At 39.7% G+C, this 18,398-nt stretch overlaps 1 protein-coding gene across 4 annotated transcripts in view; it reads right to left on the reverse strand.

Annotated features, from left to right (window-relative positions):
* Positions 1-18,398, reverse strand: part of LIMCH1 (LIM and calponin homology domains 1) — a 348,428-nt gene that overhangs the window by 161,576 nt on the left and 168,454 nt on the right. For all 4 annotated transcript variants that reach the window (XM_074324616.2, XM_088789955.1, XM_074324612.2 and 1 more), the window contains one exon: positions 16,995-17,064. Coding sequence is in view for 3 of the 4 variants with exons in the window: in XM_088789955.1 (XP_088646081.1) it covers positions 16,995-17,064 (70 nt within the window). In the remaining variant the exon portion in view is untranslated. The remainder of the gene's footprint in view (positions 1-16,994; positions 17,065-18,398) is intronic.

Raw genomic sequence — 18,398 nt, forward strand, 5'->3', positions numbered from 1 at the left:
AGAACATAACCTTTTTAATACCAGCAGTGTTCACTGAGCCCATGAATTCATAGGGCCCAATAGAGTCTAGACTGCCGCATCCGTTAAGGCTTGACTAGGACTGTTTCAACACTAAATAGCCAATGTTTAGTTTAGTACCTGGTACGGAACAGGAGCTCAATAACTATGTGTTGAGAGATTGGTTGTAACCCTCCCCCCAAATTCCATTTTATTCTTTTATTCTCAAATTATTTTCTCTACCAAACAAAGGAAGGTTTGTAAATCCTTGGAATCATGGTTGAAGAGAATCACTGAACCTGAAAGACAGGGTCAAAATCTCAAAAGTTCCTAAATTCATCCCAATAACCAGTCCTGCTCCTCCTCGTCCTCTTCCTGCTTTCCCTCCTCTTCATATCTTAAACCGCATTACAGGAAAAATTCTAGGCTCTTAACTTATATTAACTAATTTACTCTTCATGAAATCCATAGAAGGTAGTTACTGTATTATTCCTATTGTACAGAGGAGGCAATGGAAGCCTCAAAGGTTTGAATAACTTTCTAAAGAGCACACACTTAAGAAACTGCAAATCCAGCATTTGAACTGAATCCACCTGACTCCACAATGCCAGCTCCTAACCAAACCTCCTGAAGGATATCTGTTAAGAAGACTAACTGGGGGCTATGAGGAATGGTATCCTGGCCATTCATTTCATAAAATATTTATTGAGTGCCTATTATATATAAGATGCTAAAAATACTCCCAACAGCCATGAACACTGTTTCTATATGGTTAACATTCCTATTGCTGTTCTAATTGCCATTTGCCGTAGCTCCCATACAGGAAGCATTCTGAATCTGTTAGACAAGGAAATTCAGTAAAAACGGATTCTTGTCCTAATCTTTTAAACTTCCTTGTAGAAAACAATCACCACTCCTCAGCATTATATGGGACTCTAGCAAGAACCAGTGGGAATATGCAGCAGCCTGGAATGGCACAGAGACCTGAATGGAAATAGGAAAATGGACAAAACGGTGTCTGAAGGTCCCTCTCTGCTCCATTACTAGCTGAAGGAGGTGCACTGGCAATGTTTCCATGCCCTGCTTCACAGTCAAAAAGGCAAGCCGTACGGCGAGTGGCACGTCCTTCCCACCCTTGTAAAGGTCTTCTAGGACAGAAGAGTTCCAGTCACCTAGTCACTCTCTACACACCTTACACAAAAGTCGGGAGAGCACAATGGCATATATATTCCCAGGCAGGCAGCTAAAGGGTGCAGCCTCTGTTTGACTTGACCTTGACTTTGTGAAATACGCACCCATGCAGGACAGAGCAATATCCCTCTCTGGGGGCTGCTGAATCGGCCATGCTGGGAACAACCCAAAGGGAAGTTTCAGACTCCCAACACATTTGGTTTATTCAGCACCCTGAAGGAAATAGTCATTCAGTGAGGGAATAAAAACGAGGAGTTGGCTGAATAAAGGTGATAAAAATAGATTTTCCGACTCTACGAAGATGAATCATTTTGCCATGGGGATTTGCCAGGCTCTATTTCAGCATGGTTTCCAACCCAGCCTCATAAATTTAACGAAGGAAAATTTCCTTCCACTAGATAACCAGTGCCATGAAGCCTTGCGCATTCGGACAAGTCTAACAGGATTTTATTAGAGAACTGCCCAGATATAACCTCCATTCCTTCCCTAGCCGGCAGTAAATATTGACTTTCAAGGACAAGGTTAAGCGAACCCTTGAACCCAGAATCATTGCCTCCTCATTCTCTCCCCCATTTTATCCTCAATTCTTTACCCCCTCATTTTAAGAAGTGGATATTTTCTGGAAGACAAAGGAGATGGTGAAAACAAAAGCAGGTTTGAGGGGGGCTCAAGTGAAACAGTACCTCAGATGTATGTAGTCACATTTTCCCCATGGCACCGTGGACTGTAGGAACAGAGGACTGTTGGAATAATTCACAAAACTCTTAAAAATCCTCTTTCTTTTGACTAAACTAATGTGTCTCTGTGTCTTCTATGACACACCCCCAAAGGAAAAAAACAATGCTTTCCTTAGAGAATAAAAAAGGCTTAATAAAAGGCAACAGGTGGTAGAAATATCAGGGGACAAGGTGAACTCCACAGGAAAATAATTCTGAGATTATTGTAGCCATACCGTAAGTATATAAAAAGTAACTTTTTTTAACCAAGTATTAAATCTAAATAGCTTCCTTCCTTCCCTCATGGACACCCATAAACATGTATTTTTTCATAATGGATTTTACTTACCCCCACACATCCTCATATTCTGCGTTAAACTCCAGCATACCCACAAGGGCAGATGGGTGGGGCATCTCTCCATGTGTGCTCCAACAGGCAGCCCCAACACAGCAGCTAGAACATGCCCTTTCCCAAAGCAGTCCTCAGGACAGCTAAGCCTGCTCTGTCCAGGAGCAGGCTGCAGCAGCCTGAAACGCTGATGCAGTGAAAGGAAACTAACTGGAGGAGAGTGTGATTGCCACACTTACTGCGGAGGGAGGCGGAGAATTCTGCTCCCTCTGAGGAAGGGGAACAGGATCTCCAAAACGTAGAGATACCAGAATGTAATTCTGGGGGAGAGCTTTGTGACAGCTGTGGGTGCATAGTAGGCACCCAATACTATCAGTAAGTCTGGATCTGGAATAGGCACCCAGTAGTACCTGAGGAACAAGAGTTCAAGTCCCCAATCTGGAACAAAATAGCTGCATGACCCCAGGCAAATTACTGCTTTCTAAGTCTCAGTTTCCTCATTTGTAGAATAATGGGGTTTCAAAGATAAGTCTCTAAATAGCTTGTAGTTCTGAAATTCTAAAACCATCATAATAATCATGAACATAATAAATAATAAGCACAGCCACAATTGGTTGAAAATATATTGTGTACCAACCACCATATTAGTCATTTTACATATATCATCTCATTTAATCCACAATACGGAGATAAGATTTATCTACCCCATTTTATAGACCAGGAAACTGGTGAAACACTTTATGAATCCTCATGAAAATAAAGGACCATCATATCCATTCAGTGTTTCAGATTTAAGTGGAGGCATTTAATCTTTGTGCCTGAAATTGAGATGACATCTGAGAATGGAATCTCTGCACTGTTGGGTGATTAATGTGTTTACAATCCTCTGCCGGCATAATTCTGAGGTACTAGTATTTATGGTTATGACCGTTCATGCTACTGCAAAACCCATTTCCCACCTGTTGGTTTTTATTAAACCTCCCTAAAGGAAATGAAATATTTCTTTGTGCAGATTCTAAAAACGGGGATCCTGAAATATGTGAGCAGAAACCTCATGCATAGGTTTACCATTTGGAATTTCCAAATGCTATAAAATACGGTGTTTACAACCAATTCATCATTTATAAACGTGTATTGGATTGATACGCCAACCGACTCACTGGTATCTTGCCATTTATTGATAACAATACATCAAGCGGTAGGTTGACGTTTAATATTTATTAATAACTTCTGTTTCTTTGCCAATTTTATAGTTTCCTTGCATTATGCTCTATTTTATCTTTAATCATTTTGTTTTTAAGTAATTTTTTTATTTCAGAGTAGTTTTTAGGTTTACAGAAAATTGCACAGATAGTACAGGGAGCTGCGAGATAGTATAACTCGCACCCTGCATCGTAATTTTACATTTTACATTACTATGGTACATTTATCACAACTAATGAACAAACACTGGTATACTACTATTAACTAAGCTCCACGTTTTATTTGGGTTTCATTAATTGTTCCCTAATGCACTTTTTCTGTTCCAAAATTCCCATCCAGGATACGATATTATATGGACTTCCCTTGTTTTTGATGACCTTGACAGTTTTGGGGAGTACTGGTCAGGTATTTTGTTCCTCAATTTGGGTTTGTCTGATATTTTTCTCATGGTGACACTAGAGTTATGGGTTTGGGGGAGGAAGATCACTGAAGTAAAGTACTATTTTCATAATACATATCAATTACCCTTTATTTTTTTAAATAGGGAAAATATTTAAGTCAAATCAAAACTTTAAGCTGAATCAAGTTAAATTTTATAAAAGATCAATTAAATACCAAACAATTTACCTAGAAATACAGTATTTTCTGTTGTGGAGAGCATGACAGAAAGAGAAACTAATTTTTGCACCCATTCAGCTGAGGGGAGGCCTAAGGTTCTAGCTGGAAGCCAGCTAATTACAAGAGAGCTGTCTAGCAAGTGTTTTTGAAATACTTGCCAAGACAAACATCCTACAAAAGCAATCTGATTATGGCATATTTTAAGAGAAGTACTGGTTCACCCTAACATGGTCTTACTCTTTCATGTGATGCTTTCAGCTATTTGGTGAAAATTTTCCTGTTGTCAAACAACAGAATCCCTACAACCCTAGGTTTGGAGTACATGCTAAAAATTAGTTCTACAGAAATTTTTTCTTTAGGTAAGCTTTGACTACGGAAAAAAGAAAAACAAGCAAGACCTAGACTGAACTATGTATTTCCTGCTATTATATAATTTTTTCCTCACAGTTACTAATTGAAATCCTGTGTCTAAGGGGAAAAAAGTGAGGAACTGATGTAATGTCACAAACTCTGCTAAATGCTATTCAGTGAAAGATAAGGGAGAACAAGTGGTTTCTTGCTTTCTTCAAAGAATTCCCACCTCCCCTCCCCCAAGGATAGGAAGGGGGGAAAAAAGCCAGAAAAAAATGTTTCACAGCATTGCTATATATAACCTTCTACCTCTGCAGAGATGCAAAATAATTATGGAAAGAAGCTTGGAAAACTAATTTGTGGTACATGGAGAGGATATTAGACTTTAGCTAGCAAGTCTAGGCATTCATAACACATGTGAATAAGAATTTAAGTGCTTGGCTAGCTTACCCACTGAATTGCGCTCCCCCCCACACAAACACAACTTATGTGTTGAAATCAGAAGCCCCTGTAACTCAGACATGTGAGTGTATTTGGAAACGGGGTCTTTAAATAGGTGATTATGTTAAATGGGGTAATTAGAGTGGGTCCTAATCTAATATAATGGGCGTCCTTATAGAACAGGAGATTAGGACCCAGACACACACAGAGACGGAAGACCATGTAAAGACACAGGGAAGACATGGCCGTCTGCAAGCCAAGGAGAGAGGCCCCGGAAGAAACCAAACTTGCCCACACCTTGATCTTAGACACCTAGCCCCCAGAACTGAGAGGAAATAAATTTCTGTTGCTTAAACCACCCAGTCGGTCTGTGATACTTTGTCATGGCGGCCCTAGCAAACTAATACGCTTTCCTAGTTGTAATAGTAAAGTATCAAGGACTATAGGAGAGGCTAGAGGGGATGAGATTGGTTGAATATTATATCCCAATGAATTGTCAATTATATGAAGATCTTTCTAAGTCATTATCTGTCATGATTTTCCTATCCAAGTGCAATTGCTAATGACTCCTGTGGGCTCTAACTCCTTTCATCACCCCTCCCTCCCCTCCATCTCTGCCAATGTAGATCAAACAATTCAAAAATAGACTATACTTTTTTGGAGGTGGGGGGTAAGCTTCAAAGCTTATGGTTACCAAAAAATAATCTGTCTTCATATATACTTAATAAGGATTTAACTTCAGAATAATCCACTCATTAACCTACTCCAATTTTTTATAACTTTTTCCCTGAGTTCCAAACCAACATTTCCAATTGTCTGCCAGACATCTGCACATGAATAGCTCATAAATATAGCCAACTCAATATGTCCAAAAGAGAATTCATCTTTTCTCTTGGAACCCATGTTTCATCCCCTGCTCCCACGATTCCTATTAATTGCATCACTATCCTCCAAGTTGCTCAAGTCCAAAATATAGATGTCATCTTCCTGAAATTATTTATCATATTTAGTGAATTCTACAATGTACAATTTTTTTAACCTCTGAAATAAAAATGTATCTTTCCACTGTTGGTGTTTTAGCGTTGTGTCATAATTTAACTGGCAGCTTTCTTTTTCACTAGTTGTACTTTAAAAAAAAAATGGTGTCATAATTAATGGCATATTATATTCAGTGAAAAAGAGAAACATAAATCCTGTCTCCTCATCTCCATTCCCATTGCATCTACCAAACTTAGGGGTTCATCATCTCTTATTTGGATTACTGTCTCCTAATTGACTTTTGCCGGTCTCTTCCCACAATCTGTTTTCCATATGGTGACCAGAGTTATCTGGAACACAAGATTCCTTTGTTTTCAGTGGCTCTTACTGCATACAAAATGAGTCCAAACACACCCAGATGGCATTTCTGGTCTCAACTTCCTATTCCTGGTCCACTTTCCACAGCACTGATCTCTCTCAGGGACCCTGGGGCTCCAGCTACATCCATATGCAAATGACAGCCTCTCCCAGACAAGACCTGGTTCCTGTGGCTTGGAGCCTTTCTCATTCCATCCTGGAGGCTAGAATGTCCTTCCCCCAACTTCAGTGGTCTTCACTGTGTGCAGATGCTCCATTCAGATCCCACATCCTCCAAAGTTCTTAATCTCAAATGGAAATTTCTTCCTTGCTCTTCCTTGCATGTTATATTTTACTGGCATTTCACAGTCTACTGTTACTAGACCTTGTTTGTATATTTGAGCCCCTGAAAGGCAGGAATTAGTATGTCTTGAGTCGTAAGTAGATAGGCACTTGGAAAGCGAGAGAACATACCCTCTTTTTAGTGCGTATGAGCCGAAGGAAACTGGGAAACAGACCTCAGATGCTATGCAAGAGAGGTGGTCCAAGGAAAACTGTGTTATCTTTAAAGTCCTATAACTACGAGGGACATGTTTTCAGGAAAATAAGAAATCTATGCCCTGATTTCTCAATAGATTAACATAACTATTTTATTCACTGTGGTAGGCAGCTTCTGAATAGCTCTCAGTGATCCCTTCCTCCTGTTGAGGTCCTTGTGTAATCTCTACCCCTTAAGTGTGAGCTGGACCCAGTGACTTGCTTTTAATTAATAGAATATGGCAGAAGTGATGAAATGTCTCTTCTGAGATTAGGTTAGAAAGGACTGTGACTTTCATCTTGTTTGTTCTCTCTCTTTCTGGTGCTTCTTGCTTGCTTACTCTGATGAAGCAAGCTGACACACTGTGATCTATAATACGTGAACAGGCTCACAGGACAAGAAAATGATGGCTTTGGCCAATATCCTGCAAGGAACTGAATCCTGCCAGTAACCATATGAGTGAGCTTAAAAGCAGATCCTTCCCTAGTCAAGTCTTAAAATGACACTGGCCAATACCTTGATTGCAGCCTTGTGAGAGACCCTGAACCACAGACCCAGCTAAGCCATACCCAGATTCACAGGAACTATAAGATAATAAATGTTTTAAGCCACTAGTTTTGGGGTAAGTCGTTACACACCAATCAATAACTAATATACTCACCAAATAAGAAAATCAGGAGGCTGATAACAAACACAGGACGAGTGGGAAGGACAAAAAACTCTTACTGAGTCTTCCCAAGTACTCAGTATGATGTACAAGGGGAATAACGTAGTGGTCTGACACAAGCACATGAGTGCATAACCCACAGGCAGCCTGCTACACCGGGCATTAGAATTCCTCCTTACGCTGTTCAACTCAGTGCAGAGAATGGCTCTCACCAACTGATATACTTTTACCTTTGTATTCACTATATGGCCAAGTCTTTTGGTTTAGGTCATAAATTAACTACAATCCTGGTTCCTAAGAGTGATATATGCAGTGGGAGATAAACCTAGAATGTTACCTTAACTCAGGGAAAGCCTTCAATGCCTTTTTGAGGTGTTTGGATTGTTTTCCACATGCATCAGGCAGCCATATAGAGTTAGTTGAGAAGATAATGGACATGAGATGGTCTGTTCTTTTAGAAACTACTCATGGAAACTGTTACAACTCGCAGCATACAAGCCATACTGACTTGAGAGGCATCAAATAAACTAAGTACCCCTAGGTTCATATTCCACCATTCAACTGAACGCAGGATTGAGTGTACCCAAAATCTCGTGTGTTCCTGTTGCTTTTCCCTACAGTCGGTGCTCTTTTATGTCTCAACCTACTAAAATGCTAACCACCCTCGCTACTTTGGCTCGGTTTTGGCACCAAACTCGAGAGCAGCGAATTGAGCATTTCTCCTATGTATTCCCGAGGTTTCTTTCACTGTGCCAGGGCTGAGGATAAAGGAAAAGTGTGTCATTAAATTCTATTTTGGCTGAGATTCTTCACAAGGGCTATTCATTTCCCTCAGTGAAATGTACCTCCTTCACACAGAACATCACCCAACTACTGATTTTTACTTGTCCCCCCAAGAAGAGCAAGACCACCTCCAGAGACCATGCAACTACCACAAAGAGCAGAGTAAGGCAGGAAAAATACACGAGGTGGGAGTATCCAAGTCTCTCCTCCTGCTTTGCCTATGGAGAAGAATCCCATGTCTGCGTCTTCCTGAGTCTCTGTTGTCCAGAATCAGACTCACGGGTAAAAGGGGGATTGAAAGAAGTTAAGCCAAACTGGATTGATTTGCACCAGAAAAGGCAGAGGGTTAGTACTGGCAAAGAAAGGGGTACGAAGCAAGAAAGACAAGAGCAAGGACAGTGCAAGTCTGGAAGATTTTAGGGAGTTGGAGGTGGGGAGACATTTGAAGCAAGAGGCAAGCTGGCAGGTGTGAGATTGTAGTGTGTGTGTGTGTGTGTGTGTGTGTCTGTGTGTGTGTGTGTGTGTGTGTGTAAAGAGAAAAAGAGAGAGGAGAGAAAGAGGAGTGCGTTTGGAGAGGTTTTGCTGCCTGTTAAGAATGGAACCACTCTATGGAATTATTTTGAAAGACTTCGGTAAAGATTTCTAATGTTCTGTTACTATTGCTGTTGAACTGGTGCATCATTGAATGTGGTGCTGAGATGTGGCCACATGGAGATGAATTTTATAGGGGTGATAGAAATATTACCAGTGACCTTATAAAATAGGCCACCGCCTCAATTTGGTGAAATTAGTAGACCTTAAATGAGAGGGGTGTGAGGTTGTCTTCTAAAATACATATGAGCTCCCCTTAGAAGTTGGTACCTCCAAACAGATGTTCAGGAGTGTTAAGGTTCAACAACGTATTATAAGGCCTAGTGGAGACAGTGTAACACAGAGGACAGGCACAGACTCTGGAGTGTTGGGGTCGAAATCGCAACCAGGGTCCAAATCTCAACGCTGCCTCTTATGTTTTTTTGGAAAGCTAGTAGCTTACTTCTTTCCCAAGATATAGTAAAGGCATAGCAACAACTACACTGCAGGGCAATTGTAAAGATTAAGAAAGCTAATCTAAAATAAATAAATAAATAAATAAATAAATAAATAAATAAATAAATAAATAAGAAAGCTAATCTAGCCCTGCACCTAGGACATGGTAAGTACTGAATATGTGATGGTCATCGTTATGGTAACTTACACCTCTGGTCCGCTCTTTGCCTTCTCTGCTTCCTTCCTGACCAAAAACACTAACAAGAAGTGACACAGAGGCAGAGAACAGAACTTTGGACTAACTTCTTCTGAAAGAACCTGTAAGATAAACTTCTGAAGGACAGGTAAACGCTCTTGAAATTTTGAAGGCAGTTGTAGGCTATAAACCTAAAATATAAGACATTGATAAGGATGAGCTCAGACACACGAGAGCTAACCTCCAGTTAGGATTTGCAGGAAACCACTTCATGTCAGGCAGACACCCAAAACACCCGGGACTCAAATTTATTGTGTTAAAACCTTCCTAAAACTATGAAGTTTGCGTAAAGGCTTTTCACTCCTGCTACTCAGCTTTCACCAGCTTCAGATGTTTACCTTTTTATCTAAACAATATTTTTTATCTTCCCATAACGTGGAAATCTCTACTGCCTTTTCATCTTTTCCCCTCCCCTGACTTCCCTCAAACAAGGAAACATCAAATGTTCAGGTATCAGTTTCACAAACTAAAGCAGATACCTTTTGAAAGCTTCCTAAAGTCTGCAGAGTTTAGAACAACTTACATTTTTTATCCATTTCAGGAAGCTCAGCTCTAAGCATAGTTGAAAACTTATCTTTTGATTAAAGAAAAATACATTCTCTTTCTAAAGAAGTTTTTGAGTGGGTTAGAGTAACTAAGTGGTAGGATAACTCTACCAGATACATTCCTGCTATACCCTGCTGAACTTCAGTTAGAGTCAAATTTCCAGCATTCATCAGGTGAAGAGACATTCTGTGAAGGGAGGTCTTTCACAGAGCTCAGAAAGATATTTTGAAGGGATTGACTAAAAGGAAGAAAAAAAAGAGAGAGAGAGATGAACTGAAAAAGTGAGTCTTTGTTTCCCTCTCTTTCTCCCAAGAGGTAAAATAATCTATCATTTCCACGTGTTCCATTGTCAACCGGGAACACTTGTGAGTAACACAACCAAGAAGAAGAGTGGTGGGGGCTTTGGATCCACTCAGCTTTTCTGATTTGTGTAATCTTGGGCAAATAATTCCCTGTTTATGGACCCCCGTGTCCTCATTTTTAAAATGAATATATCTAAAATGCCCTGCCAGCTGCAAAAGTCTCTTTTTCTCAGATCGCTTTCGTCCTCATGGATTCATATGCAAGATCAAGCAAATAGTTCATGACAGCTAGAGGAAGGTTCAGCCCCTGAGGGCAGAATCCCCAAATATCATCTATTTCCAATTATACTTTCCACGTGAGCGCGCACACACACACTCTCACACACACACACACACACACACACACACACACACACACACACACACAAAGGCTGTTACAATTCAAATTTGGGCAAAACAAAGCTTAATCCCAAAATTCCTATTGTAACTAAGGATTTCATACATTTGTGCCTCTTGCACAAAGTCCAATGTTTCTGGGTCGAAACGGAATTTAGCATGATTTCTGATGACCATTTACTTGAGTTTCAGGATGTAGCTGATTGTGCAACACTAACGAATGCGGAGACTGAAGGGCAGCAGTTTTTAAAGTTTTTGGTGTGCCAAGACCTAAATTTGAGGTCTTTCTCTCTGCCAATAGCTAACAGTATCACTAACACCTAAAAAAGAATGTGAGCATCTGTAGGCAGTCACCACACGGCTTCATATGTCAGCAATCGTTAGAGAAGAAACACAGACCCGGATCCAGGGTCTCTGCATTCTTGCCAGGAAATGATTTTCAACTACTTTGTTTTAACACCTTCACCCCTGAATTCTTTGTAACCACAGCTCAACTCAGGGGCTAAAATACACCTATTCATGCATTTGTAAAATCTACACGTGTTTATAATTTAGGATTTCTATGTGAAAACACACTTTTCTATTTATCTTCAAGTCAAGCAGCTGGGCCATCTTAATGGATTCTTCTCAACACCAGGCCATTAAGACACACAGGCGTGGGTTCCAGGCATGGAAAACCTTCTGGCCATGCTTCTCAGATCTCCATGGCCCCTGCTACTGAGGACTTCTTGATCAATAGATGGTCAGTGGCCTGTCACCCCCCTGACAAAATAGAAACTAACCTTGAACTCTGTAGATGCTCTTGAGGAACTCTGCTCTTTCCTGACAGTCACAAATACAGGAGGAAGAAAATGTCATGTGACGAACACACTCACATATAAGGTTGTATCTCTACTAACCCAAGCTGGTCTCTATCTTCAGATCTATTGTTTATTTGGGAGTTCTCCCTACTCCCTCAAAAAAGATAAGAGAACTGATGTCTTTTAATCCCCAACTTTTTATATTGTAAATTTTTTTCAATATTTACCCCAAAATTGCAAGTTTAATGCCATGACAATTGCGTACCCTTTATCTACTTCACCTAGATCCAACCTCTCTCTCCCCATGTATATGCGTATACAAAATTATACATTAGATGCACAGACATCTCTTTGCTGAACAATTTAAAAATTAGCTGGACACATCATAATACTTCATCTCTAAATACTCCAGCTTATGTACCTCCTAACGTCAAGAGTATTCCCCTATATATACAACTATCATTCAACACTGAGAAATAGTATTATCGAATATTCAACCCACACTCAAATTTCCCTAGTTGTTCCAATAATGTCTATTATAGTTGCTCTTTCTCAATCAAGCACCACACCTGGCATTTGGCTTTCACATCTCCTTATTTCCTTAGTCACCTTTCATCTGAAATAGTTTTCCAGCCTCTGGGGGATGGGGAGGTATCTTTAACGACACTGACAGTGTTAAAGAGAGCAGGCCAGCTGTTTTATGGTATGTCCCTCAATTGGGACTTGTCTGTTTCCTCAGAATTGGATTTCGGCTAAATATTTTGGCAGACATTCAATCAAGGTGATGCTGTGACGTCCCAGTGCATCCCTAGGACATTTTTCAGCATTTGTACCCATTAAAGGTACTGATAAATTGGATCATGGCCAATTTACTGCTTAAAGCTGCAATGGCTTAACATGAATACTAAACCATTTATACACCATTATATCAAGCTGTTAAACCGCTATTCAAAATCTCACTCCTCCAAGCATATTTCAACCCAGCTATCTTTTATCCCTCTAATATATTAACTCATTTTCTCCTAAACCTGGAAATGCTAACTCCATTCCATAAGACAAGATCATATCGACCTTAAACCCTAAAGGCTTCATAAAGGAGTTGGTTTTGCATTGGGTCTTGATAAATAAATAGGATTTTGTCAAGAAGAACAGGGGAGGTATTATATTCATAAGAAGTATCATGAAAAGAGGCCTCATACATGAAAGTGAATAATGTTTGAGGAACTGCGAGTTGATTATAATAAACCAGGCGAGAGATGAGAAAGCCCTGCTCTAGGCCTTGCCTAGTGGCCAAGGAAATGCAGACAAGTAGAAGATTGGAGAAAGGTGCCAAATTCTGAAGCTGAACTAGGGCAACTGCATGTCTGTGACACCTTTACTGATATAGGGAAATAGGCGGGCAGGAGTGGTCATTTCATTTGAATATGTTAAGTTTGAGATGCTGGTAGGACATTCAGATGGAGCTGTCCAATCAATAGAACAAGAGGTCTGAAGTGAGGAGCAAAACTTGGTGAGACACGATGAGTTGGGTCAATGCTATGAAGAGTTGAAGTCATGAAAACAGACAAGAACAAGAGTATAGAAAGGGAACAGAAAATAGGTTTGAAGAGGGAACCCTGGAAGAACATTAACAAAATGGGGTGTGGGGAGAAGGTTTTTTGGTAGGACCCCAACTAGTTCACTGGTTTTTTGAAAGGTTGACCTAAAGGTAATTGGAAGAGAGGAAAAGAGTTTAACCAGATTTGGAGATTCAAGAACCATTAGTAAATTGGCAGTAATTAACTATACTTAGGTAAGGATTTCTTGGACTAAAGATAACTCCATTGTGTGTTTTCTTAACAACACCAAGCAATTTACCCAATTCTTATTGTATCTGGAGATAATGTCAGATGCTACAGTTAAGAGCTCAGTCACAAAAGACACCCTCACTTCAAATGCCAATCACAAGTCTAGGTTGTCACCTGTGTTTCTGACCAGCTGACTATAAATCAGAGGTTCTTGTGACCGTCTCCTTGGGTTTTATTAATTTGCTAGAGTCGCTCACAGAACTCAGTGAAACATTTACTTATGTTGACCAGTTTATCATAAAGGATATTATAAAGGATACAGATGAACAGCCAGATAAAAAAGTATGTAGATTAACGTATGTGGGAAAGGACATGAAGCTTCCATGCTCTCTGGGCACACCACTCTCCCCAAATCTACACAGGCTCAACAACCAGAAAGCTTTCCGACCCAGTGCTTTTGGGTTTTTATGGAGACTTTGTTATATAAACATGATTGATTAAACCATTGGCCAGTGGTGACTGATTTCAATCTCCACCCCCTCTCCTCTCCCTGGAGGTTGGGTGAGGGGAGCTGAAAGTTCCTACCCTCTAATCACTTGGTTTCCCTGGCAACCAGCCCCCAGCCTTGGGGCGGGGCAGTTTTCCAAAAGTCACCTCATGAACCTAAATTCAGTTGTGGTTGAAAGGGGCTTGCTATAACAAGATACACCTTCAACCTTTCTGGAACTGGAGCAATTTCAGGAACCAATGCAAAAGACCAAATATTGTTATGAAGATGCTCTTATTGCTTAGAAAATCCAAGGGTTTTAAGAGCGCTGTGCCAGTAATGGACAAAGACCAAATATATGTTTTCTTATTATAAGTCATGATATCACAATAACAAATTGGTAAGGAAAATACAGGTAATAAAGGATGAAGATAAGTGGCAAAATATTAGTTGAAAAAGGGCAAGAAATGGAAAAATGATGGAAAGGACAAAGTGGAAAGGAAATTCAAATGAAAAAAGAAAAAGGAGGAATAAAAGTCAAGGATACAAACAGAGGAAAGCAAGCAAGTCCCCCTGGTTATCTTGAATCGAATTGCCTGCCTGCTCCAAAGCAGAGAACAACATTTGATCTACGATAAGAAATGTTATAAAGGTCAATGTACATGTCCCAAACCTTTTGTTTTACTAAAATTATTTATGATTCACATTTTAAATTAAAGGTTCAAAATGCTTTTCTTAGCTTCTGGTGTCAGAGCTGCTTCTGTTCACATGGATTTACACGGGCCCCTTCCTTAACTTCATGCTGTAAGTTTTGCTCCTATAACATTAAATCCCAGAGCTCCAAGGTGCACATGTGTGCATGTACATATGTGTGTGTGTGCACGTGCTCAGGTGCTGGGGCCGAGTTCTTTCCAGAACCAAGATATGTTTGCATTCTTGATCTCCCACCTTTTTCCCTCTGTCATACAGGCTTGGGGAAAAACAGACATTTGTCAGTGTCATTAAGAGTATGGCCATAACATTTGGAAGAGATGGATTTAATAAAAAATTTTAAAATCATTATGTATACGAAGTCAGACAATTAAATTTGCAAACTCGTCCTACAAAAAGTGCTACATACTTTATTGCTGAATATCACTATGGTCACTTTTGAAGTACTCCCCTTGGGAAGTTATGCACCAACACCAGCACCTAGTCCACCCTTCAAAGCAATTTTGGAACTCTTTTTCTGGAATGGCCAACAGAGCTGTCATCCTACCGTGATTCCCTGAAAATAAGACCTAGCCAGACCATCTAATGCGTCTTTTGGAGCAAAAATTAATATAAGACCCAGTATTATATTATATTATATTATATTATATTATATTATATTATATTATATTACATTATATCATATCCAGTCTTATAGTAAAATAAGACTGAGTCTTACATTAATTTTTGCTCCAAAAGACGCATTAGAGCTGATTGTCCAGCTAGGTCTTATTTTCGGGGAAACACGGTATTACCCTTAATGCCCTGAAGTCATCAAAATGTCTTCCATGCAATATTTCCTTTATCTTCAGGTAAAGAAAGAAGTCATTGGGGGCCAGGTCAGTGAGTAGAGAGGGTGTTCCAAAGTAGTTACTTGTTTACTGGCTAAAAACTCCGTCACAGACAGTGTCGTGTGAGCTGGTGCATTGTCATGATGCAAGAGCCGTGAATTGTTGGCAAAAAGTTCAGGTCATCTAACTTTTTCACACAGCCTTTTTAGCACTTCCAAAGAGTAAACTTGGTTAACTGTTTGTCCAGTTGGTACAAATTCATAATGAATAATCCCTCTGATATCAAAAAAGGTTAGCAACATCATTGCAACACATTCGCCAACTTAATTGTCAGACCTCATACATTACTATAAGTAATATATAATATACATACGTGGGTTGCTTACTTATAAAATTTTCAAATCCATTCCTTCCAAATCTATCTATATCTATCTATCTGTCTATCTATCACCAACTGAGTTGGCCACATGATTCTGACGAAGGAAATTGGAAGGATTTTTAATGATAACCACCAACTTATTACTAAACAGTATGGGAAATAAAATGCATTCACAGAAACAGCAATTCTTACAATAAAAAAAAAAAAAATCCATTTCATTCAACTTGCTAAAACCATGTACTTACTACCATGACCCTTATGGTTCTCATACACCATTGGGGTTTTTGTTGTGGTTGTTACATTTAATTTCAACTAGTCATCAGGATATGGCTATGAAACTTTTTAACAACAATCAGTAAGGTCTACGTAGGAGCCTGCCCAAATTCTTGACATTTTTCTAATTGTTTTCTGCAAAGCCACAGGCCTAGAAGGCGGTCACAATGGAAACAGTCAGTGCATTGTTACCAGGCCACACACATTCCCAGCTTTCTGTGCACATGTGTGCATGTACATATGTGTGTGCATGCATGTGCTCAGGTGCAGGGGTCGAGTTCTTTCCAGAACCAAGGTATGTTTGCATGCTTGATCTCCCACCTTTTCCCCTCTGTCATACAAAAAGCAACAGCAATTAAATAATTAAAATTGGGTGCCTGGAATTATGAAACATATCAATGTGTGGAAAAAAACAACCCTGCTTCTGACCATATGTGAACACGAGTTTTATTTGTTTTAGATGGGTAGTTTCAGAAGGGCAAGGGCTTTGCTTAAACAATTCTTCAGACGACATCAGGATAACCTTAGTGTCCATAATGCCTTTAGAAGAATTGGTCTACAAATATGGTAATTAGACACAAGCAAATTTTTCAGATTGAAAACAGCAATTTATCATGAACGTGCTGCTTGTTAATCACAAAATTCTCTTTCTCTCTACCTCCATGCCCCTCCATTTCAGGGGAATGCAGTGAAAAACTGAAATGAGAAAACCATAATTGCAATCACATTCCTGCCCTGAGGTCAACCTAATTATCCACCTCTCACCCCAAAACAAATTTACGTCTGAAGGTCCTTATCACTCATGGGAAATATACAAACAAAGATTAAGATGCCATTTAGGCATCACGACAATCTTTCATTTTTAAGTGACCTCTCAGTTTAATGGATAAAATGCGTTCTCATTCAAGTGGAATATATATTGCAGGAGAACACTGTAATAAATGGCACTGTCATGACCCTTAGGTTAGAGCATAGGAATATTGGAAAATAAATCTCAATTCTGGATACTCACCAATCCTGCAATGGGGGTAGGCAATCTATTGATCTTTTTAACAAGTCCTGGCTTTATAGCATTCAGCAACCTGTCATGAAAAAGGCAGAAGAATGTCAATGAGACATAAAGCAAGATAGATCACACAAATCACCTTTATCCAGAGCTGCAGCTAAATCGCGGAATAGGAAAAGCAGCGAATTTAAAGCATGTGGTACATCTCAATAATCCATGAGCCTTCGTGCATACAAGTGAAGAGTTTTGCCAGCATCCAGTTTGTCCATGGCAGGTGAAGTTCTGGAATTTGGAAGTATTGGGAGAGAAGAAAAGATGGAGCCTGGGAGATGCTTCAAGGGAAAGGACAAACATGAGTGATGGATGGAGGTTGGAGGGAGTCGAGCCAGGTATTACTACAGAGGCAAGGCGTGTTCCGATATTCTCCTGGCTAAGGCTGGGATCTCTCCAGGGATGTGCTAAGTTCAGTGACCAACATCTATCTTCACAAGTAATTTGCCAAGACTAATTCTACCTCCAGACCCTCTTGCTCTTTGAGGACAGCGTTTTGTTAAATGTGGTTGAGCTTCCCTTAAGAAAGGGAAGACTATGTTAAGCAAGTGGTTAACCAATCATGTCCGGAAGATTTTAAACAAGGCTGACCACAATTCCCTAGGTACAAAAGATATGTGAACAAAACATTTTTGGGGTAAAGGTTGAAATCATGTAAAAATGGTAATACAAGAAGGGGAATGCAAGAGAAACAATGATAACTACTTGTCTTCAGGAAATATCAGTTCAGAGTGAAAAGAAAGAAGGCAGGCAACTTATAAAACTGAAATAGGGTTGGCATCAGGGTGACGTGGTAGAATGTAGCCTTTGCAAACTAGTTTATTCATAAAGGAATGACTGAAAGTAAGGGGTTGTAGAATGGAAGCATTTATTCTCACATTCAGGAATCAGAGGAGAGGCAATCAGGTAGCTTATCTCAGGACACACTGCAAAGAGAAACCTAGGGCAGGAATTTATTATAATTCAGGGGTCAGTAAAGGTATGGGCCAAATTTGGCCCAGGGCCTGTTTTTGCAAAGAAGTTTTCCTGGAACACAGCCATGACTATTCATTTATGTATTGTCCACTGATGGTTTTGTGCAGAGCTGAGTAGTTACGACAAAGAACATATGGTCTGCAAAGCATACAATTTTTACTATTTGGCCCTTTACAGAAAAAGTTTGCCAACCTCTATTATACAGGTATATCTCAGCGATATTGCAGGTTCAGTTCCAGACCACTGCAATAAAGTGAGTAGTGCAATAAAGTGAGTCATAATTTCTTTGTTGCTGGAGGGTCTTGCCTTCAATTTGTTAAATAAATAAAAAATGCAACATCTGTGAAGCACAATAAAGCAAAGCGCAATAAAACGAGGTATGCC

The sequence above is a fragment of the Rhinolophus sinicus genome, chromosome 1 (genome assembly GCF_057876585.1).
Source record: "Rhinolophus sinicus isolate RSI-liver-muscle chromosome 1, RSI-T2T, whole genome shotgun sequence".
NCBI lineage: Eukaryota > Metazoa > Chordata > Mammalia > Chiroptera > Rhinolophidae > Rhinolophus > Rhinolophus sinicus.